This window comes from Phyllobates terribilis, unplaced genomic scaffold (assembly GCF_046119375.1).
Source record: "Phyllobates terribilis strain yellow unplaced genomic scaffold, ASM4611937v1 Scaffold_1__5_contigs__length_1240528914, whole genome shotgun sequence".
Taxonomy (NCBI): Eukaryota; Metazoa; Chordata; class Amphibia; order Anura; family Dendrobatidae; genus Phyllobates; species Phyllobates terribilis.
The window spans coordinates 972,500,587-972,523,808 of record NW_027362761.1 but is presented as its reverse complement, the minus strand read 5'-3'; the positions used below and the strand labels follow the sequence as shown (position 1 = coordinate 972,523,808).

General features: G+C 41.7%; 1 protein-coding gene across 2 annotated transcripts in view; it reads left to right on the top strand.

The window, feature by feature from the left end:
- Positions 1–23,222, top strand: part of SNX25 (sorting nexin 25) — a 308,205-nt gene that overhangs the window by 108,805 nt on the left and 176,178 nt on the right. For both annotated transcript variants that reach the window (XM_073642554.1, XM_073642545.1), the window contains exons 3-4: positions 12,933–13,149; positions 20,021–20,193. In XM_073642554.1, coding sequence (XP_073498655.1) covers positions 12,933–13,149; positions 20,021–20,193 — 390 coding nt within the window. The remainder of the gene's footprint in view (positions 1–12,932; positions 13,150–20,020; positions 20,194–23,222) is intronic.

Here is a 23,222-nt window from a genome sequence, read left to right as displayed (position 1 = left end):
CTTACTTTGCAATTTTCAAATAAACTTTGAAAATTATTTTTGTTTGAGTTATTCCATGTTATTTGCACATTGGCCTAAAAGGCCCCACGTATGTGAAAGTGTAGATTTTTATGGTCATGCGTTCTAGGGATATATATGCATGTATGTGTGTGTATGTATGTATGTATATGTATATATATATATATATATATATATATATATATATATATATATATGTGTGTATATATACAGTACAGACCAAAAGTTTGGACACACCTTCTCATTTAAAGATTTTTCTGTATTTTCATGACTATGAAAATTGTACATTCACACTGAAGGCATCAAAACTATGAATTAACACATGTGGAATTATATACTTAACAAAAAAAGTGTGAAACAGCTGAAAATGTGTCTTATATTCTAGGTTCTTCAAAGTAGCCACTTTTTGCTTTGATGACTGCTTTGCACACTCTTGGCATTCACTTGATGACCTTCAAGAGGTAGTCACCGGAAATGGTCTTCCAACAGTCTTGAAGGAGTTCCCAGAGATGCTTAGCACTTGTTGGCCCTTTTGCCTTCACTCTGCGGTCCAGCTCACCCCAAACCATCTCGATTGGGTTCAGGTCTGGTGACTGTGGGGGCCACGTCATCTGGCATAGCACCTAATCACTGTCCTTCTTGGTCAAATAGCCCTTACACAGCCTGAAGGTGTGTTTAGGGTCATTGTCCTGTTGAAAAATAAATGATGGTCCAACTAAACGCAAACCAGATGGAATAGCATGGAGCTGCAAGATGCTGTGGTAGCCATGCTGGTTCAGTATGCCTTCAATTTTGAATAAATCCCCAACAGTGTCACCAGCAAAGCACCCCCACACCATCACACCTCCTCCTCCATGCTTCATGGTGGGAACCAGGCATGTAGAGTCCATCCGTTCACCTTTTCTGCGTCATACAAAGACACGGTGGTTGAAACCAAAGATCTCAAATTTGGACTCATCAGACCAAAGCACAGATTTCCACTGGTCTAATGTCCATTCCTTGTGTTCTTTAGCCAAAACAAGGCTCTTCTGCTTGTTGCCTGCCCTTAGCAGTGGTTTCCTAGCAGCTATATTACCATGAAGGCCTGCTGCACAAAATCTCCTCTTAACAGTTGTTGAAGAGATGTGTCTGCTGCTAGAACTCTGTGTGGCATTGACCTGCTCTCTAATCTGAGCTGCTGTTAAGCTGCAATTTCTGAGGCTGGTGACTCGGATAAACTTATCCTCAGAAGCAGAGGTGACTCTTGGTCTTCCTTTCCTGGGGCGGTCCTCATGTGAGCCAGTTTCTTTGTAGTACTTGATGGTTTTTGCAACTGCACTTGGGGACACTTTCAAAGTTTTCCCAATTTTTCACACTGACTGACCTTCATTTCTTAAAGTAATAATGGCCACTCGTTTTTCTTTACTTAGCTGCTTTTTTCTTGCCATAATACAAATTCTAACAGTTTATTCAGTAGGACTATCAGCTGTGTATCCACCATACTTCTGCACAACACAACTGATGGTCCCAAACCCATTTATAAGGCAAGAAATCCCACTTATTATTTATAAGGCAAGAAATCCCACTTATTAAACCTGACAGGGCACACCTGTGAAGTGAAAACCATTTCTGGTGACAACCTCTTGAAGCTCATCAAGAGAATGCCAAGAGTGTGCAAAGCAGTCATCAAAGCAAAAGGTGGCTACTTTGAAGAACCTAGAATATAAGACATATTTTCAGCTGTTTCACACTTTTTTGTTAAGTATATAATTCCACATGTGTTAATTCATAGTTTTGATGCCTTCAGTGTGAATGTACAATTTTCATAGTCATGAAAATACAGAAAAATCTTTAAATGAGAAGGTGTGTCCAAACTTTTGGTCTGTACTGTACGTATATATGTGTGTATGTTATATGTATGTTTTATTTATATATACATACAGTACAGACCAAAAGTTTGGACACACCCTCTCATTTAATGATTTTTCTGTATTTTCATGACTATGAAAATTGTACATTCACACTGAAGGCATCAAAACTATGAATTAACACATGTGGAATTATATACTTAACAAAAAAAGTGTGAAACAACTGAAAATATGTCTTATATTCTAGGTTCTTCAAAGTAGCCACCTTTTGCTTTGATGACTGCTTTGCACACTCTTGGCATTCTCTTGATGAGCTTCAAGAGGTAGTCACCGGGAATGGTCTTCCAACAATCTTGAAGGAGTTCCCAGAGATGCTTAGCACTTGTTGGCCCTTTTGCCTTCACTCTGTGGTCCAGCTCACCCCAAACCATCTCGATTGGGTTCAGGTTTGGTGACTGTGGAGGCCAGGTCATCTGGCGTAGCACCCCATCACTCTCCCTCTTGGTCAAATAGCCCTTACACAGCCTGGAGGTGTGTTTGGGGTCATTGTCCTGTTGAAAAATAAATGATGGACCAACTAAACGCAAACCGGATGGAATAGCATGCCGCTGCAAGATGCTGTGGTAGCCATGCTGGTTCAGCGTGCCTTCAATTTTGAATAAATCCCCAACAGTGTCACCAGCAAAGCACCCCCACACCATCACACCTCCTCCTCCATGCTTCACGGTGGGAACCAGGCATGTAGAGTCCATCCGTTCACCTTTTCAGCGTCGCACAAAGACACTGTTGTTGGAACCAAAGATCTCAAATTTGGACTCATCAGACCAAAGCACAGATTTCCACTGGTCTAATGTCCATTCCTTGTGTTCTTTAGCCCAAACAAGTCTCTTCTGCTTGTTGCCTGTCCTTAGCAGTGGTTTCCTAGCAGCTATTTTACCATGAAGGCCTGCTGCACAAAGTCTCCTCTTAACAGTTGTTGTAGAGATGTGTCTGCTGCTAGAACTCTGTGTGGCATTGACCTGGTGTCTAATCTGAGCTGCTGTTAACCTGCGATTTCTGAGGCTGGTGCCTCGGATAAACTTATCCTCAGAAGCAGAGGTGACTCTTGTTCTTCCTTTCCTGGGGCGGTCCTCATGTGAGACAGTTTCTTTGTAGCGCTTGATGGTTTTTGCAACTGCACTTGGGGACGCTTTCAAAGTTTGCCCAATTTTTTGGACTGACTGACCTTCATTTCTTAAAGTAATGATTGCCATAATACAAATTTTAACAGTCTATTCAGTAGGACTATCAGCTGTGTGTCCACCAGACTTCTGCCCAACACAACTGATGGTCCCAACCCCATTTATAAGGCAAGAAATCCCACTTATTGAACCTGACAGGACACACCTGTGAAGTGAAAACCATTTCCGGTGACTACCTCTTGAAGCTCATCAATAGAATACGAAGAGTGTGCAAAGCAGTCATCAAAGCAAAAGGTGGCTACTTTGAAGAACCTAGAATATAAGACATATTTTCAGTGGTTTCACACTTTTTTGTTAAGTATATAATGCCACATGTGGTAATTCATAGTTTTGATGCCTTCAGTGTGAATGTACAATTTTCATAGTCATGAAAATACAGAAAAATCTATAAATGAGAAGGTGTCCAAACTTTTGGTCTGTACTGTATATGTGTGTATATATATATATATATATATATATATATATATATATATATATATATATATATATATATATATATATATATATATATATATATATATATATATATATATATAATATAGTAGTCCAAAAGTAGGTGGACAGAAAGTGTAATAAGGTTATGAAGGGGGAGATTTATCAAACACTAAATTGCAGCCGCCTGTCTGGATCATCCTCCAATAAACCATGAATTAGACATGGACGATAAGCTTTCCACCCAATAGATTTCAGGATCTGCATGATAGAAGCTCGTGAAATTCCCAATTCCAAAGAGGCTCTTCTGGTGGACTTTTTTGGACTCTGAACCAATGTTTCAGCAACAAGTTGTTTATTATCTACTGTACAGACTGTTTTGGGTCAACCAGTTTTTGGAGCATTAAGGATTGAGCCAGTGGCATTGAATTTGTCACGAATGCGGTAAATGGTTTGTCTCTTTGGGGCTTGAGTACCAAATGTTTCAACCTAATTTGCTCTAACGGTTTCAGCATTTTGAGATTTCCAATACTCTGTTGAAATCCATTTTCTTTGATCTGTATTTAAATTATTTGCCATTATGTGTTATCTGAATTATCTGAAAAGAAAACAGATTTGGGGAAGATCTATCTGTGAAAACTAGATCTGTGAAACTGGCTCAGTTGCCCTTAGCAGCCAATCAGATTCCACCTTTCATTTTCCAAAGAGTCTGTGAGGAACGAAAAGTGGAATCTGATTCTTTGCTAAGGGCAACTGAGCCAGTTTCCCTTAATACCATGTTTGATAAATCTCCCCCTTCATAACCTTATTAAACTTTCTGTCCACTGTGCAAGTATTTGGCCCCCTTGAACTTTTCTACCTTTTGCCGCATTTCTGACTTCAAATATAAAGATATAAAATTCTAATTTTTTGGGGAAGAAATAACAACAAGTGGGACACAATCGTGAAGTGGATCAAAATTTATTGGATATTTTAAACATTTTTAACAAATTAAAAACTGAAAAGTGGGGCGTGCAATATTATTTGACCCCTTTACTTTCAGTGCAGCAAATTCACTCCAGAAGTTCAGTGAGGGTCTCTGAATGATCCAATGTTGTCCTAAATGACTGGTAATGATAAATAGAATCCACCTGTGTGTAATCAAGTCTCCATATAAATGCACCTGCTCTCTGATAGTCTCAGGGTTCTGTTTCAAGTGCAGAGAGCATCATGAATACCAAGGAACACACCAGACATGTCCGAGATACTGTTGTGGTGAAGTTTGTATCCGGATTTGGATGCAAAAAGATTTCCCAAGTTTTAAACATCTCAAGGAGCACTGTGCAAGCTATCATATTGAAATGGAAGGAGTATCAGACCACTGCAAATCTACCAAGACCCGGCCGTCCCTCTAAACTTTCATCTCGAACAAGGAGAAGACTGATCAGAGATGCAGCCAAAAGGCCCATGATCACTCTGGATGAACTGCAGAGATCTACAGCTGAGGTGGGAGAGTCTGTCCATAGGACAACAATCCGTCGTACACTGCACAAATCTGGCTGTTACGGATCCGGGGGGTGGAACCTCTGTGCTGCGGTGCAAGGAGGGACCAGAGGGGCGTAGCTAGGTATCAACTCGGACTGACCAAGGTCGCACGGCGGCTCAATCGACTCAGTGACCAGGGAAGGACAGAGCAGATGGACCAGGTGCTACTCTGGGCCTGTCCTTGTATGAGAGCAGGTGACTCCCACGGGTAACTGGCAGGAGCCTCCGGGTAGGCACGGCAGGTAACTGGCAGGAGCCTCCAGGTAGGCTGACAGATAGGCAAGGCAGGTAACTGGTACGTTCTCCGGTTAGGCAGGCAAGCCAGGCCCATAGACAGACTGGCGGGTTTGGATCGTAGGCAGACCGTTGGGCTGGAGAGTACACTTGGCTGGCGGAGACTGGTAATCAGCCTGGCGGACAGGACTGGTAGTCAGGCTGGCGGACTGGACTGGAAGTCAGGCTGGCGGACTGGACTGGAAGTCAGGCTGGCGGACTGGACTGGAAGTCAGGTTGGCGGACTGGACTGGAAGTCAGGCTGGCGGACTGGACTGGAAGTCAGGCTGGCAGCGGGACCTGAGGGCTGAAGCAGAGTTTAGGACACAAAGCTACAACTTTGCACGGGCACCTCCATTTTGGAGGAGAGGTGCCTTTTATGTGAGAGGTCCTCCGACCATTGGCCGGGGACTCCTTAGGACGGCGCGCATGGCCCCTTTTAAGAGGGAGCGCGCACGCCCTAAGCACAGTGCCCGGGAAGCTGCGCGCGCAGGCAGCAGCAGCAGGAGCGCTGGGCGGGGAGCGCGGCGGTAAGAGGGACGGCGTCTCTGCCTGTCAGGGGGCAGAGACGCCGATACTACACTGGCCTTTATGGAAGAGTGGCAAGAAGAAAGCCATTTCTCAAAGATATCCATAAAAAGTCTTGTTTGAAGTTTGCCACAAGCCATCTGGGAGACACACCAAACATGTGGAATAAGGTGCTCTGGTCAGATGAAACCAAAATCGAAGTCTTTGGCCACAATGTTAAATGATATGTTTGACGTAAAAGCAACACAGCTAATCACCCTCAAAACACCATCCCCACTGTCAAACATGGTTGTGGCAGCATCATTGTTTGGGCCTGATTTTCTTCAGCATGGACAGGGAAGATGGTTAAAATTGATGGGAAGATGAACGGAGCCAAATACAGGACCATTCTGTAAGAAATCCTGCGAGTTTGCAAAAGGCCTGAGACTGGGACGGAGATTTACCTTCCAAGAAGACAATGATCCCAAACATAAAGCCAAATCTACAATGGAATGGTTCAAAAATAAACGGATCCAGGTGTTAGAATGGCCAAGTCAAAGTCCAGACCTGAATCCAATCGAGAATCTGTGGAAAGAGCAGAAAACTACTGTTCACAAACACCCTCCATCCAACTTCAGTGAACTCGAGCTGTTTTTCAAGTTAGAATGGGCAAGAATTTCAGCCGCTTGATGTGCAAAACTGATAGAGACATACCCCAAGCGACTTGCAGCTGTAATCGCAGCAAAAGGTGGCGCTACAAAGTATTAACTCAAGGGGGCCGAATAATATTGCACGCCCCACTTTTCAGTTTTTAATTTATTAAAAAAGTTTAAAATATCCAATAAATTTCGTTCCACTTCACGATTGTGTCCCATTTGTTGTTGATTCTTCCCAAAAAAATTAGAATTTTATATCTTTGTTTGAAACCAGAAATGTGGCAAAAGGTAGAAAAGTTCAAGGGGGCCAAATACTTTCACAATGCGGTGTGTGTGTGTGTATGTATGTTATGTATGTATATATATATATAATATATATATATATATATATATACACAGTACAGACCAAAAGTTTGGACACACCTCATTTAATTTTTCTGTATTTTCATGACTATGAAAATTGTACATTCACACTGAAGGCATCAAAACTATGAATTAACACATGTGGAATTATATACTTAACAAAAAAGTGTGAAACAACTGAAAATGTCTTATATTCTAGGTTCTTCAAAGTAGCCACCTTTTGCTTTGATGACTGCTTTGCACACCCTTGGCATTCTATTGATGAGCTTCAAGAGGTAGTCACCGGAAATGGTCTTCCAACAATCTTGAAGGAGTGCCCAGAGATGCTTAGCACTTGTTGGGCCTTTTGCCTTCACTCTGCGGTCCAGCTCACCCCAAACCATCTCGATTGGGTTCAAGTATGGTGACTGTGGAGGCCAGGTCATCTGGCGTAGCACCCCATCCATCACTCTCCTTCTTGGTCAAATAGCCCTTACACAGCCTGGAGGTGTGTTTGGGGTCATTGTCCTGTTGAAAAATAAATGATGGTCCAACTAAACGCAAACTGAATGGAATAGCATTCCTCTGCAAGATGCTGTGGTAGCCATGCTGGTTCAGTATTCCTTCAATTTTGAATAAATCTCCAACAGTGTCACAAGCACAGCACCCCCACACCATCGCATCTCCTCCTCCATGCTTCATGGTGGGAACCAGGCATGTAGAGGCCATCCGTACACCTTTTCTGCGTCGCACAAAGACACGGTGGTTGGGACCAAAGATCTCAAATTTGGACTAATCAGACAAAAGCACAGATTTCCACTGGTCTAATATCCATTCCTTGTGTTCTTTAGCCTAAACAAGTCTCTTCTGCTTGTTGCCTGTCCTTAGCAGTGGTTTCCTAGCAGCTATTTTACCATGAAGGCCTGCTGCAGAGACCTGGTCTCTAATCTGAGCTGCTGTTAACCTGCGATTTCTGAGGCTGGTGACTCGGATAAACTTATCCTCAGAAGCAGAGGTGACTCTTGGTCTTCCTTTCCTGGGGCGGTCCTCATGTGAGCCAGTTTCTTTGTAGAGCTTGATGGTTGTTGCAACTGCACTTAGGGACACATGCAAAGTTTGCCCAATTTTTTTGACTGACTGACCTTCATTTCTTAAAGTAATGATGGCCACTCGTTTTTCTTTACTTAGCTGCTTTTTTCTTGCCATAATACAAATTCTAACAGTCTATTCAGTAGGACTATCAGCTGTGTATCCACCTGACTTCTGCACAACACAACTGATCGTCCCAACCCCATTTATAAGGCAAGAAATCCCACTTATTAAACCTGACAGGGCACACCTGTGAAGTGAAAACCATTTCCGGTGACTACCTCTTGAAGCTCATCAAGAGAATGCCAATAGTGTGCAAAGCAGTCATCAAAGCAAAAGGTGGCTACTTTGAAGAGCCTAGAATATAAGACATATTTTCAGTTGTTTCACACTTTTTTGTTAAGTATATAATTCCACATGTGTTAATTCATAGTTTTGATGCCTTCAGTGTGAATGTACAATTTTCATAGTCATGAAAATACAGAAAAATCTTTAAATGAGGTGTGTCCAAACTTTTGGTCTGTACTGTGTGTGTGTGTGTGTGTGTATGTATGTATATGTGTGTGTATATATATATTTAGATGAATATTATGATATTCCTATATATGAAGAAAAGAAAACCGTTTTCGACTAGCTGAAGGAGGTAAGATTACAAAAGTATAGTTAATAGAATTTCAAGCGTATTGCCAAAATAGAGGCTACATCGTCAGTAAAAAACAGACATTGGAAATTAACCAAATTAATAAATGTAAGTCAGACATCCCTGCAGCCAAAAATAAGCAGCTAAGGGCATAAAGCCTCATTGCATGAATGGGACATACCCAACCACAGGAGCACATCAGACGTGCATTTTATAGGATGGCCCCAGAGGGGCCATCCTATAAGAACAGCTCAATAGCAGAATGATACCAGCTACAATTGGCAGGAGCCATATAATGACTAAGGGTGCAAATGCATTTCCAGAAGGGAACATAGAGTAAATACAGTACCAATAGAGGAAGAGAGTTGGAACAACCTGGCGGTTGGAGTACTCTTTCTTCATTGGTATTTGTTCTGTTTTCTTCTGGAAGTGCATTTACACTGTTAGTCATTACAAGGCTCCTGCCCATTGTGTCAGGTGTTATTCCGCTGTTCTGATAGGATTTTTTGCTTAGCATTGCCGCCACTTACTTTACACAGCCATATTTTGTGAATTATCTATGCACATGAGTTTTTTGGGTCCTTGCATCTACATGTTTATGTTGTAGTTAGCTCCTGGGGGAGTAGGGTTTAATCTTATTGGTTTTGATACATTTCAATAGAGACTATTATTATGGCTTCGGGTTTTCTTGCTTCTACTGCTTTTTGTCTTTTTGGCTTTGCAGAATTAAAGACCACATACATATTAAATTAACGTTTGCTGAACCTGTCTATATAGATGAGTCTGATGTGTAGGAGAACCCCTGACAGATGAGCAGTTGAGGATTCTGCATTTCCGATTTTGGATTGTAAATCCTTTTGTTATTTAAAAGATGAGCTGTCGTCAAAGATGTCTAGCAGCGGCTCTCACTAGATGACACAGCAGCACTCGGCAGAGCAAGCGTTCCTGTGTATGGGACCCTAAGAAGAAGACAGCAGTGGTTTATTTCCACTTGAGTCTTTTCCTTTGTCACTTACACATCGCGCTGTGACTATTGGGTGTCTGCCTGGGATAGCAGAGCTGCTGCGTCCTAGCAGACCTAGATCAGCTCTGCAAGTGACTTATGGCTTTATCAGCATATGTATTTCCTATAATTTGGGCTCCTATGGATGCCCCAGGCTACAGTGAACAACTACAATTGCAATACCCCCATTTTATTGTCTCTTGTGGGACATATTTTGTCCCACATTTTATTGCACTTAAAAAAAATAAAATAAATATATATATTTTATAAATTGTTAAACTTTATTCTTCTTAAAGAAATGCAAAAAAGTTACAATGTAGTGGAAAAAAGAAGATTGTACTCCTATTACATAAAACACAGAACTACACATTAAGTATTAACTTAACAATAACCTGAATAATTCAGCAGTTTACTTAGTGTGAAATATAGATAGTATATAAAAAAAAAAAAAAAAAACTTTTTTTTTCTATAGTCTCAGAAAAAAATATTGAAAATTGTAATTCTTAAGACACTACATCATTTATACAATCACTGCCACATGCTGATAGGTGATTGCGGCTAGAGATTGGCCTAGTGGTCATTTACTGTGTGTCGAGAGGAACAAGAAGTAGAGCAGTGGATGGGGAAGAGGATCGGAGCTCTAAGTATCCCCTTCTTTAGTTTTGTTTTTTTATTTAAATGATTTTTATTGAGTTTAACAAATAAATGGTATATCAACAATATCAATAATAATTACCTTTTAACCTGGAAAGGGAAAGAGGGAGGGAAAAGCGGGACTGACAAAAAAAGGAAAGATTAGGACGAATTTTGTTAGCATACAACTAAAATTATTCAGAATATTATAAGTTTATCTGTGATAATACGATGGATAGCCCGATAAAATAAGCTTACAGACCCTTTTCTATCTCTGTGTTCTTTGTTTGTTCATGTGATTGTTTTGTAGGACTCCTCCTTTACCCTTCTTATCTAAATCTATACTCTCCCTTTTACCTTCCCTCTCCCTTTCCTTTATCCCTTCTTTTGTTTTTATACCATTTTGACCCTTAAAAAAACATAATGCAAATGTTTGGTTGCACAACCCCTTTACAGTTTATTCACAATTTAAATTTTGAAGCTATTTTCAGACAAAATACTCACTTCAAAACTGCAATATACCTGTACAATTCTGTCTGGCAGTTGGCGCTCCCGGTTATGCAGCCTTCATCCATGGTGCTGGAATAATATGTAGATGCTGACTGCACAGACAAACACTTTTCATGTTTATACACTTCTTTTTTTTTTTTTTTTAAATGACTTTGATAAATTGGCTTCAAAAAACGAAGAAAAGCGCAATCTTGAGTCACTCTGTCAAGTCTTTGATATGTTGTAATGGTGATTTCTTCCCATTATCCACAGAAAATGTATCAGTTTATTCTTTGACGTCTGACAGAGTTCGTATCTAGCTTTTATAATTCATTATATTCTAAAGGTCTATGGGAAAAAAATTATTCTTAAGAAAAAAATAAATCTGACATTCTAATAGAAATGAGTCTTCATTATTCATAACTATATTATTTCAACCAGCTTTCTACTCGTTGGGTTCCTCATGCTTCAAATTTGACCTATTGATCTCTATTATATATGGTCGTCCTATCTCAGTTGAAAGTTTTCAAAGTAAATGTTACCATCATTTAAGGGTTTATTTAGGACCTATACATTTTTTTTATGGTAGTAATAACTTTTCTGCAGGTAGTTGCTAACTACCTGCCTATACTGCTCTGCAAAGACTTCTGCTCCTGCAGGCGACCAGAGTATTTCCTCCTCTTCCGCTCTGTTCTGTCTTCCTCTCTGCACTGTTCTGTCTTCCTCTCTGCACTGTTGAATTTCAGCCTTCTGACTGCTGCGTTAGGCTGGGCTGTCTGTTAATTAACTTAAGGGTTCGGTCACCCTGCCGTATAACATTGCCGAGTGGTATCCAATGTTTTATCGGATGGCACTTGGCCCAGTGTTATACCATGGGGCTGTGCAGATCTGCGATGATTTTCTCTTGCCGATTCGAGAGAACAATCACAGTATGCTGTGAGTGGCTTCGATAATCGGATCACGCGCACCCACCAAGTCTATGGGTGCATGTGAATCATCGACTGCACTCGAATGTCATCAGAGTGCAGATTGACATCCTCTGACACAGGCAATGGAGCAGATGAAGAAATTAAGTTATGTCTTCTCTGCGCCTGTGTGCCGATTTTTCTCTGCGCCTGTGCCCCGATTCTCTCATGCGAGAGAATCTGATCACACTCAGGTCAAACTCTAAACATAGTTTGAGCCGAGTGTTATTAGCATAATCGGCGCGATTCTCTCCTAAAAGAGAATCAACGCCAGTGTGAGCGTACCCAATTGTTGACAGTGACACCCTGTGAACGTAGCAGAGTGAAAAAGAAGGAAGTGCTCTGTCAGAGTGATGCCACAGGAAGTAGAAGAATTGCCAGCAGGAGCAGTAGGTAACCTCTGAGCTGGGAGAGATAATCACATGGCTGAGCATTCAGGTAGTTAACTGCTAACTGCTGATAAGTGCTTATCCCCATAGAAAAAAAAATATATAGTTTGAGCATGTTGAACGGTCAATAAAACTGACTGTAGAGCTGAATTGATATTCAGAGAGCTTTGCTTGTAAACTTAGTTATAATTTATGACAGGTCAACTGGGTGTTATAAGAGATTTTTTTTTTTTTTTTTTTAAGGGGGAGGGCGTGTACTTCTTCCCCTGTATGACAATGACCAATCAGAGCAGGAGGTGTCATGCAGGGAAAATAAAACGCCCTCACAATAGGTTACAACAGGTTTCTCCCTGTAAGACATGTAATGGCAGGCTGCTGTCCTTACTGAGCTCTCTAAGGAGCCCAGCGTGATTACAAACTGGAGTAGAGATTAACACCTTTCAGCTTTCATCTCACCGTCCGCATCCGTGTAGGAGGACGTGGGACGAATACATCAAAACTGACAGGGATGTTAGAGGAGAGCTTATAAAAGTGTTACAAAGCTCAGCTGTACTGCCCTTCCCCCACTCTCCCATAACAATTGCTCTACTCCCAGCACTGTGTAATCATACACAGCTCCGCTATGGGATCAGACTGTCATTACAAGACTGACAAGCCTAAGCTATTCTGGGGGTGTTTTGTTTTTTTTGTTTTTCTCCCATTCCTGCTTATGATTTGGTCAATCTCATGCAGGAGAGGTCACACACAATATTGATTTTAATTTGGGTTTCTCTTTTTTTTTTTTTTGTTTAGCTGCCTAAAACTTTTGCACAGGTACTGTGTGTGAATGTGTATATATAGTATACAATTTTATTCCCTTCACTTTTTGTCTCCATCTTTTTCAGTGTTTGACTACAGCTACAGAGACTACATTTTGTCATGGTATGGAGATCTCAGCAAAGATGGTGGTCAGCTCTACCATCTGCTCTCTGAAGACTTCTGGGAGCTGTCCAGACAACTCCGCTGTCGACTTGCCCATATTGATATTGTAAAGGTGGTCTGCAACGACGTGGTTAAGAATCTGCTCACACACTTCTGTGACCTCAAGGCTGCAAACACTAGGTAACAAGCTGGAGTAAGCATCTGTAATCCTTTGCTGTGCCATTGATTATCAGCCTCTGCACAAAATAATGAGAGTGAGGAGACACTCGCTCTGGTTTAACGCTTCCTGGTCTGGATAATGACATTCGGAATGGAAGCTAAAGCGTATTGTCAACATAGTCTCTGATGAAGGTCCGCAGTACATTAACTTGTGCAAATCTGTACGCTACAGTGTCTAAAGCTCAGTTTGCAATTCTTTAATGGGCTTGTGTAGAGTTACAGGGGGTGTCCTGGACTCTTATGTTGAAGGCCTATCCTTAGGAGAGGTTATCAATATATGGTCGTGGGGGTGCAACATCAGGCACCGCCAACATTCAGCTGGTCTTTGCTGTGGCTGGATATGCTGAATGGTGAATAAGTAGGGGTGTATTTGCAGTACCTGGCAGTGGCCGCTATATTGACTGAGCTGTGCTGCTACGCAACTCAGCACATACATCCGCTGCCGGCATCGTGACCCGCTGATCAGCGGGGGTGCCAAGTGTTGCACCTCCATCGATCCTATATTGATGGCCTATACTAAGGATAGGCCATCAATATAAAAGTCTCAGGCAACCCCTTTTTAAACCAAAAGATTTGTGCTACCCAATTACAGCTTCTAGTCTGTTCTTCCTTGGTAGCCAGATAGTGGCAGTCTTCTTTGACAGATGTCCTGTAGCCCTGTAACGTCTTGACGTGGGTCACACCACAACATCATGATGATGCAAGCACTAGTAAATGCCAGTGACACTCAGGATACTGGCCACAGAAGTGAAGACTGCTCTGTCGACCAGACCAATGTGAATATTTTTTCTCAATTCTAGTGTATCATGAAGTCATGCCCTGTTAGAGCATGGCATATGCCTAGACAAGCGGTTGCCCAATCACATGGCTCGCATCTTACCAGTATCCTTCTGTGGTGGGCATCTTACCAGTATCCATCTTTGGTGGGCATCTTACCAGTCTCCATATGTGGCGGGCATGTTACCAGTCTCCATATGTGGCGGGCATGTTACCAGTCTCCATATGTGGCGGGCATGTTACCAGTCTCCATATGTGGCGGGCATGTTACCAGTCTCCATATGTGGCGGGCATGTTACCAGTCTCCATATGTGGCGGGCATGTTACCAGTCTCCATATGTGGCGGGCATGTTACCAGTATCCATCTCTGGCGGGCATGTTACCAGTCTCCATACAGTGGTGGCCAAAAGTATTGGCACCCCTGCAATTCTGTCAGATAATTTTCTTCCTGAAAATGATTGCAATCACAAATTCTTTGGTATTATTATCTTCATTTAATTTGTCTTCAATGAAAAAACACAAAAAGAATTGTCCTAAAGCCAAATTGGATATAATTCCACACCAAACCTAAAAAAGGGGGTGGACAAAAGTATTGGCACTGTTTGAAAAATCATGTGATGCTTCTCTAATTCGTGTAATTAACAGCACCTGTAACTTATCTGTGGCACCTAACAGGTGTTGGCAATAACTAAATCACACTTGCAGCCAGTTAACATGGATTAAAGTTGACTCAACCTCTGTCCTGTGTCCTTGTGTGTACCACATTGAGCATGGAGAAAAGAAAGAAGACCAAAGAACTGTCTGAGGACTTGAGAAACCAAATTGTGAGGAAGCATGAGCAATCTCAAGGCTACAAGTCCATCTCCAAAGACCTGAATGTTCCTGTGTCTTCCGTGCGCAGTGTCATCAAGAAGTTTAAAGCCCGTGGCACTGTGGCTAACCTCCCTAGATGTGGACGGAAAAGAAAAATTGACGAGAGATTTCAACGCAAGATTTTGCGGATGGTGGATAAAGAACCTCGACTAACATCCAAACAAGTTCAAGCTGCCCTGCAGTCCGAGGGTACAACAGTGTCAACCCGTACTATCCGTCGGCGTCTGAATGAAAAGGGACTGTATGGTAGGATATCCAGGAAGACCCCACTTCTTACCCCGAGACATAAAAAAGCCAGGCTGGAGTTTGCCAAAACTTACCTGAGAAAGCCTAAAACGTTTTGGAAGAATGTTCTCTGGTCAGATGAGACAAAAGTAGAGCTTTTTGGGAAAAAGCATCAACATAGAGTGTACAGGGAAAAAAAAAGAGGCATTCAAAGAAAAGAACACGGTCCCTACAGTCAAACATGGCGGAGGTTCCCTGATGTTTTGGGGTTGCTTTGCTGCCTCTGGCACTGGACTGCTTGACCGTGTGCATGGCATTATGAAGTCTGAAGACTACCAACAAATTTTGCAGCATAATGTAGGGCCCAGTGTGAGAAAGCTGGGTCTCCCTCAGAGGTCATGGGTCTTCCAGCAGGACAATGACCCAAAACACACTTCCAAAAGCACTATAAAATGGTTTGAGAAAGCACTGGAGACTTCTAAGGTGGCCAGCAATGAGTCCAGACCTGAATCCCATAGAACACCTGCGGAGAGATCTCAAAATGGCAGTTTGGAGAAGGCACCCTTCAAATATCAGGGACCTGGAGCAGTTTGCCAAAGAAGAATTGTCTACAATTCCAGCAGAGCATTGTAAGAAACTCATTGATGGTTACCGGAAGCGGTTGTTCGCAGTTATTTTGGCTAAAGGTTGTGCAACCAAGTATTAGGCTGAGGGTGCCAATACTTTTGTCTGGCCCATTTTTGGAGTTTTGTGTGAAATGATCAATGATTTGATTTTTGCTTCTTTCTCTTGTGTTTTTTCCTTGCAAGCAAATTAAATGAAGATAATAATACCAAAGAATTTGTGATTGCAATCATTTTCAGGAAGAAACTGAGTATTATCTGACAGAATTGCAGGGGTGCCAATACTTTTGGCCACAACTGTATGTGGCGGGCATCTCTTACCAGTCTCCATATGTGGCGGGCATCTCTTACCAGTCTCCATCTGTGGTGGGCATCTCTTACCAGTCTCCATCTGTGGTGGGCATCTCTTGCCAGTCTCCATCTGTGGTGGGCATCTCTTGCCAGTCTCCATCTGTGGTGGGCATCTCTTGCCAGTCTCCATCTGTGGTGGGCATCTCTTGCCAGTCTCCATCTGTGGTGGGCATCTCTTGCCAGTCTCCATCTGTGGTGGGCATCTCTTGCCAGTCTCCATCTGTGGTGGGCATCTCTTGCCAGTCTCCATCTGTGGTGGGCATCTCTTACCAGTCTCCATCTGTGGTGGACCCAGTTGGTTTATTTGAATGGCAGATGTATATTACTATATTCTCTGCAGTGATCATTGCAGGTGAAATATATGCCGAGCTGCAGTTTCTACCTCCAGTGTCATTTACAGAACATAAAGTGAAGGATACGTTGGATTGCTGTTCATCATTCATGTTGAGAAATTTGTCGGCATTCTTATATCCAATAGTCACATCAAAAAACATATGCAGGTGGAAACTTGCAGTCATTAATCTTAATTTACTTGGATAGTAAACAAATTTCCTATAGACACCATTGGTACAATTATCGTCCATAGGACCAGAGAATCCTTGTAGCAGATGTAGCTCAGAGGTGACTCCAGCATGTTTCCACACTGCTGTTTCAGAGCCAGCCTGATGAATCCTGCGGTCTCTAAAATGTGGATAAACTGGAATCACCTGAGCAATGTCTACTGCAGAAATCCTATAGCCGCTGACCACACGTCAAGAATCCTCTATACAGTCTGTACTATAGCTTTCTATATTCTAGCAAGTGCAGGATTAGTCATACAGTCCTGATTGGCTTTATAGAATGCTGCTGTTGTGAAGTCTCTCTGTCCGCGAATCGTGGCCCATTCTCCGCATTATTAGCCGAGTGCTGCTTTCTTGGCTTCCTTATGTTTAGTAGATGTGCTTCCCTGACCGCCTGTATTCTCCTCTGACAGCAGGACCGACCATGTGCCGATCTCTTCCCCTCACGTACTCTTTGGGGTCCCCGATGTGTTAAGTCTCATTAACGTCCACGACGTGAATACTAATTAGTGCTATTTAATTATTTATTTCTACCAAATAAATGCAGGTATAGTGTGCGTCTCCTATACAGTTCTATACTACAACCTCATCCATTACTTGTTCTACAGCCAAGTCATCATTTGTTTCTTCCTTTCATTGTGAAGGTCATTATTGATTGTGTTTCTCACAAACTATTTTAGACTAGACAGATTGCTGCTTTCACTCCGTTATTGATTTGTGTTTCTCGTTAACTGGAGCTGCTATTTATGACGTTAAGGCTTGAGGGTAGAGTATTTCTTAAGTATCTTTGTGTAACCGTTAAGAATATTACCACAATTTACACTGATCTGCTGGTAGAAAAGACAAACTTTGTCCTACTTTTTAGTAAACAGAATCTTATGACCCAAAACCAACACACAGAAGAGAAAACTATGCAGGAAAAGCATCTATGAAATGTTGGCACTTATGTGGCCAATGTGATTATTTTCCAGTCTCATCTGTGAAATAGTTATTTTCTTCTAATTAAAGAGAAGGTGTCATCAGAGAAAAGTATTCATTATTTAAAGGGGTTTCCAGGACTGCCATATATAATTTTTTTCTCTACAGGCCTGAGAACTAACAGGCAGGTAGGTACCTGCCTGCTGTGCTCGGCGCCAAGACAGATTTGGCCAAAAGCAGCTTCTCCTGACGTCACATTGACAGAGCAGTAGCTTCTCTTCCGCTCTGCTGACTGACAGCTGACTGACAGCTGACTGACAGCCGGCTCCCTGCTGCCAGCTGTCCAATCAGCATGACGTCTGCAGTCACGCCTCATTGACAGAGCAGCCTGGAAGAAGAAGAGCTGCTCTGTTGAAATGGAGCAGCTGAATCGCTGGCAGGTGCAGTTAGTTACCACTCTGAGCCTGCTCCGGGTAGAACAAGCAGGTAGTTGCCTCTATTAACAACTATCGTATATGCCTGTTAGTTTTTTAAAAAAAAATATATACGTGCTAGACAACCCCTTTAAACTCAACTTTTATATTAAATATATGTTTAGAATGTTTTATTTTTTATTCATATAAATATTTATTTAAAATAAATCCTGCCATGTTCACACTATGCCTAATATTAGGCTCCTACTTGCATGTTATGGAGAGATCACTTTTCCGTAGTCATCTTATGATCACAGGCAGTATAACAATGACAGAAAGCGTCCCCATATAAAGTAGATAACACAAGACCAGACAGTTCACGGCTGCTGATGTCACAGCTCACCTCCTCCCCTCCCTGTACAGAAGTTAATGAGTCTGATCCTGTCTATTGCACATGGCTGCTGTAAAGTAGATTTCCCAATGCTTTTTAAGAGCAGCTCTGACGTGAAGGCCGCCCACATTGTCATGTACAAAAAAAAATAGAATAATAAAAAAAAATACATGATTTTGTCAGAATGACATAAAAAAAGAATATGTATCTCTATCCGGTTTTAATTATTAAAAATACTATTTTCTTACCCCTTTATTACTGGTGACCTATCCTTAGCTCATCAATATTATATTGGAGGGGGTCTCTGGCAATATCTCCCGATCAGCTGTTGGCAGCGGAAGCCAGAACGGTGTACAGGGTGGACCTCCGCAGCCCTGTCCCATTGCGTGGTGGCTGCTGCCGGGTACCGCAGATCAGAGCCTATTATTTGAATAAACCGAATAATTGATAATCAGGATTAATGTTGTGAAAAATCCCTTTAAACTAGGGAAAAGGACTCTACATAAGATAATGATTGCTAGGATAATGCAATGGCAAAACATTACATTATACAATAAAGGTTGGTTTTCTAGTAAGCCTACAAGCTATTTTTTATGAAAATTTTATTTCTAAATTATCTTTATTTTTATCATATTCATGCTGCTTGATCTGGTATCCATTATGACCTGGCATCCATGCTAATGTTGATAGAGCCACTTTTTTTGTAACTTACATTATAGACATGTATGCCTTATTTTATTCCATAGGCTTACTGTATGTAAAAATATCAAGTCAGTCTGTACTCACCCCCTGCCTCTTTATTGCTGACTTTCCAATGCCATCAGGCTTTATTGATATGGATGCAGTGGTGATGTCAGAACTACATCATATGACCGCTGCAGGCAATCACTGGGCTCAACACTGATGTCATCAAAGACTCCTCAAGACCACTGCTCCCAGTGATTGGCCGCTTTGCTCACATGATGTCACCGCTACAGAAATATCATCATAGATTGAGGACTGTAGCAGAGAGCCAGCTCAGGAGCGGCAGGGGGTAAGTTTAGCTGATTTTGCTGTTATTACATACAAGAAGCATATGGAATAAAAAATTAGACTGCCAACAAGTTTAATTATTGAAGTGTGGTAGCGTACCTTCAAGCATTTTAATTTTACGGGACATTTTAAGCTTTGTCCCCATTTTGTTTTCAGAACTATTAAGCCTTCTTTTAATCAACATCTGCACACGTTATGCCCCTTTCTGATGTATTTTTGGGACATTCGCACATAGAATGAGAGTGTTTGGTGGGATGTAGTGATGAGCGAGTATGTTCTGTTAACCCTTTCGGCGAGCATGCTCGGGTGCTCGCCGACTATCTTCAGCGTGCTCGGGTGTTTTGTTTTTGTCACTCTGTGCTCATGATTTGCGACTGTTTCACAGCTTTAATACATGTGAAGAATGCCTAAAAAACAGGCATTCCTCACATGTATTAAAGCTGTCAAACATTCGCAAATCATGCGCGACTAAAACCCAGCGCGCAGCTAAAACATAACACCCGAGCACGCTGAAGATACTCGGGGAAACACCCGAGCATGCTCGTAAATCTCGAGTAACGAGCATTCTCTCTCATCACTAGTGGGATGTAGTAACTTGGTAACACGTGTGTGTTTCATTTAACTTCAGTTTCTTTGCTTTCCTTTTTGTTTTGTTCCTTTTTCTTTCAGACAGGATGAACAGCCAAGACCTTTTGCTCTTCATCCCTGCTTAAAAAACACCGAGGAGGAGCTCCAGTTCCTGCAGACTTGTGCCCAGGTGCTAGTTCTTTGCTTGATGCCTAGCCGGGATGCCCAGTCTCGCAGTTTGCGCATTGTTCTTTCTGAAATACTTGCCACCAAAGGTGTGTACAATGATCAGCTCCCTGCCGTTGTTTTATTAGTCTTACACCTTATGGAACTACCGTAATGGCATATTTCTATTTGAAAGATTGCGTAAAATTACATTTCTATTAGTTTGAAATGAAATGTCACAGCTTGATATTCATTTGTTTTATTTTTTTGTAATGATTACTTTATTAAATAATATGGTTTCTTGATTTATATGCCTTGAATTGCAAAGTAAGCCATTCTATTGTTTTAATATTTTTTTTTGTTTTTCTTTATTACTTGTGATGTCTAGTTCATTACAGTAGAAGCATTAATTTTCTGTATTGTTTTAGCAGTCCATGAAGGAAAGTTTCTGCTTCGCAACCAGTTATAATTTATTTTACCATGAAAATAGCACATACTTCTAATTAAATATCATGATTTTGGATGTACAGCTCCTTTTGAGAGTGATGTGCTCCCAAGATAACACCACAACAAGCTCTTTGTACTTTGATCCGGCAGTTTTGTTTTCCTCTTTTTTTCAGTTTCTTGCTCACGAAACCACGTGTAAGTTAGAAGAAAGTTGTAAATAATATTGTTCACTTGCAGCTCCTTAAAGGGAATTTGTCCCCAGTTTTTTTCTACCTCATCTGAGAGCGGCATAATGTAGGGACCGAGACACTGAATCCAATGATGTGTCACTTACTTAACTGGGTGCCGCAGTTGTGACACAGAGTTCTTAGATGTCGAATGCAGCAGAGCTGAGAAATCTAACCCCGCCCACACCAGGCTCTGTATGTACATAGTCTATAGACAGTGAGCTGCTTAAGGCAGGAAGGGCGGAGTCAGACCAGTGCTCACGTACCAGATAGTCACAGCAATGATAATGTCCTAGTGATAAAACCTTCATTGTAAATAAACAGCACACAGCTTGATGAGAAGTGACACGTCATTGAATTCGGTGTTTTAACCCCTACATCATGCTGTCCTCAGATTCAAATAGCAAAAGCCTGCTGACAAATTCCCTTTTAATGGTGACTCAAAGGTCTGCACGGGGTCTGGGGACACAAAATGTCATGTTTACATTTTTATTTAAAAGTTGCCTTACAATTTGGATGCATCATGACAATAAAAATGGTTGCTAGGCCTCATTCACACGTTCATTTAGCACGTATGTATTGTGTCCGTTTTTTTCACGGATGCAACATGTGCCCATTATATCCTATAGTGCTATTAACATGTCTGTGTTTTTTCACAGACCGTGTGTCTATGCAAAACACACAAAGACATATCGTTTTTTTACCGGCAACACAGATGAAAAGGACCAATAAAAGTCCGTGAAAAACACTTACAAAGTATAGGAGAGGCTTTGTAATGTATTGATTTATCCATCCGTGAAAAACACTGATGACACACTAATGGTAAAAATGGATACACATATGACACACTGATACGAAACACTGGTGACATTGGCACCATTTTTTCACAATTGTGTTTAAAGACAGACATGTGAATGGGATCTTTAAAGGGACTCTGTCAGCACAAAATGACTGTTAAAGCCAAACACGGGCGCAAAGGGTGCACAGAGCACTTTTGCTTGGTTTGAACAGTCATTTTGTGCTAACAAACTCCCTTTTAATTGGAAATGGCAATGCTTTTAGGGACATATATTAACAATATTGAGCATATTATTTTTTTATTACTTTTAACCCCTTAACGACCTTTCACGGTGGTCGTTAAAGGTACTTGTTCCTCAGCACCGCTATTTAACGGTGCTGAGGAATAACAGTGTAGCACCCCCCAGTGTCGGAAAATCTCAGAGTTTTCAGCTACTTGGGGTAGCGGAGACTCTGGAGAGCATGATTCAGGCCGACTTTATGGTCCCCTGTCATGTGATCAATTATTCACCGAATAATGGCGAACACATAATTGTAAATCTGCCTTTTTTTTTTTTATTTGTCTCTCCTCTGAAATGATCTAACATATCAGAAAGGAGATAAATGGGGTCCATGAGCCCCCCCCCCCACCTCCCTCCCCGTACCTCAATTACTGGATTCGTGACCCCTCCGGCCCTCTTCCTCCTTCTGCCGAAAGAAAATGACTGGCACATGAGCTGTGCGCCTGCCAAGATCTGCTTCCCTGCACCCGGCAACAGCAGGGATTTTTTTCTCATTGGCTGATTTCTTTTGATTACTTTGATAGACCCTATCACAGTGATCAAAAGCCCCCAATAAAATCTCCTAAGGCTGTGTGCCCATGATGCGTTTTTTTTTTAAGCGTTTCTGCAGCGGCAAAAACGCTGCGTAACGCATGAAAAACGCATGGTAGAAGGTCTGCTATGTTCCCCAATGATAATCCACATGTTCTGTGCACATGCTGCGGAAATTTCTGCTTCAGGTTATCATTGCAGAAAAATCCGCAGCACTACCAATTATTTTGCGGAAGTGCGGCGCTTTCACCGCCATTGACTTGCATTGAAACGCATGGAATCCGCATCACTGCATCTGTACATGCGGAATCAAAACGTTTCAATGTGCGGATGGTACCCGGGTCTGGAGAAGAGGAGACTCCCCTCCGGACCTGGGTACCATAGTACCTGTAAAAAAAAGAATAAAATAAAAAATAAATATTATATTTACCTTCTGATGGCCCCCGCTCTCCTTCTCTTCGCTTGCCGTCAGATCGCGGTGGACTGAAGGACCTGCGCTGACGTCATTTAGTCATGTGATGGCAGGTCCTTCAGTGTACCGCGAGCTGCCGGGAAGCCAGGACGGGGCGAAGCAAGACTGCGGAAATTGCAGAATAATGAGAGACAGAGAATGTTTTAAGGAATTTTTATTACTTACTGCAAAGTCAAAAGTTTACATACACTTCATTAGTATTTGGTACCATTGCCCTTAACTAGTGTTGAGCAAGTATGTTCTGTTCGAGTATGCTCGGGCCGAGCTCCGAGTATTTACAGCTGCTCGGTGATAAGGTTAAATCGCTCCCGTGTGCATGATTTGCAACTGTTTGACCGTTTTATTACATGTGAGGAATGTGTAAGAAATAGACATTCCTCACA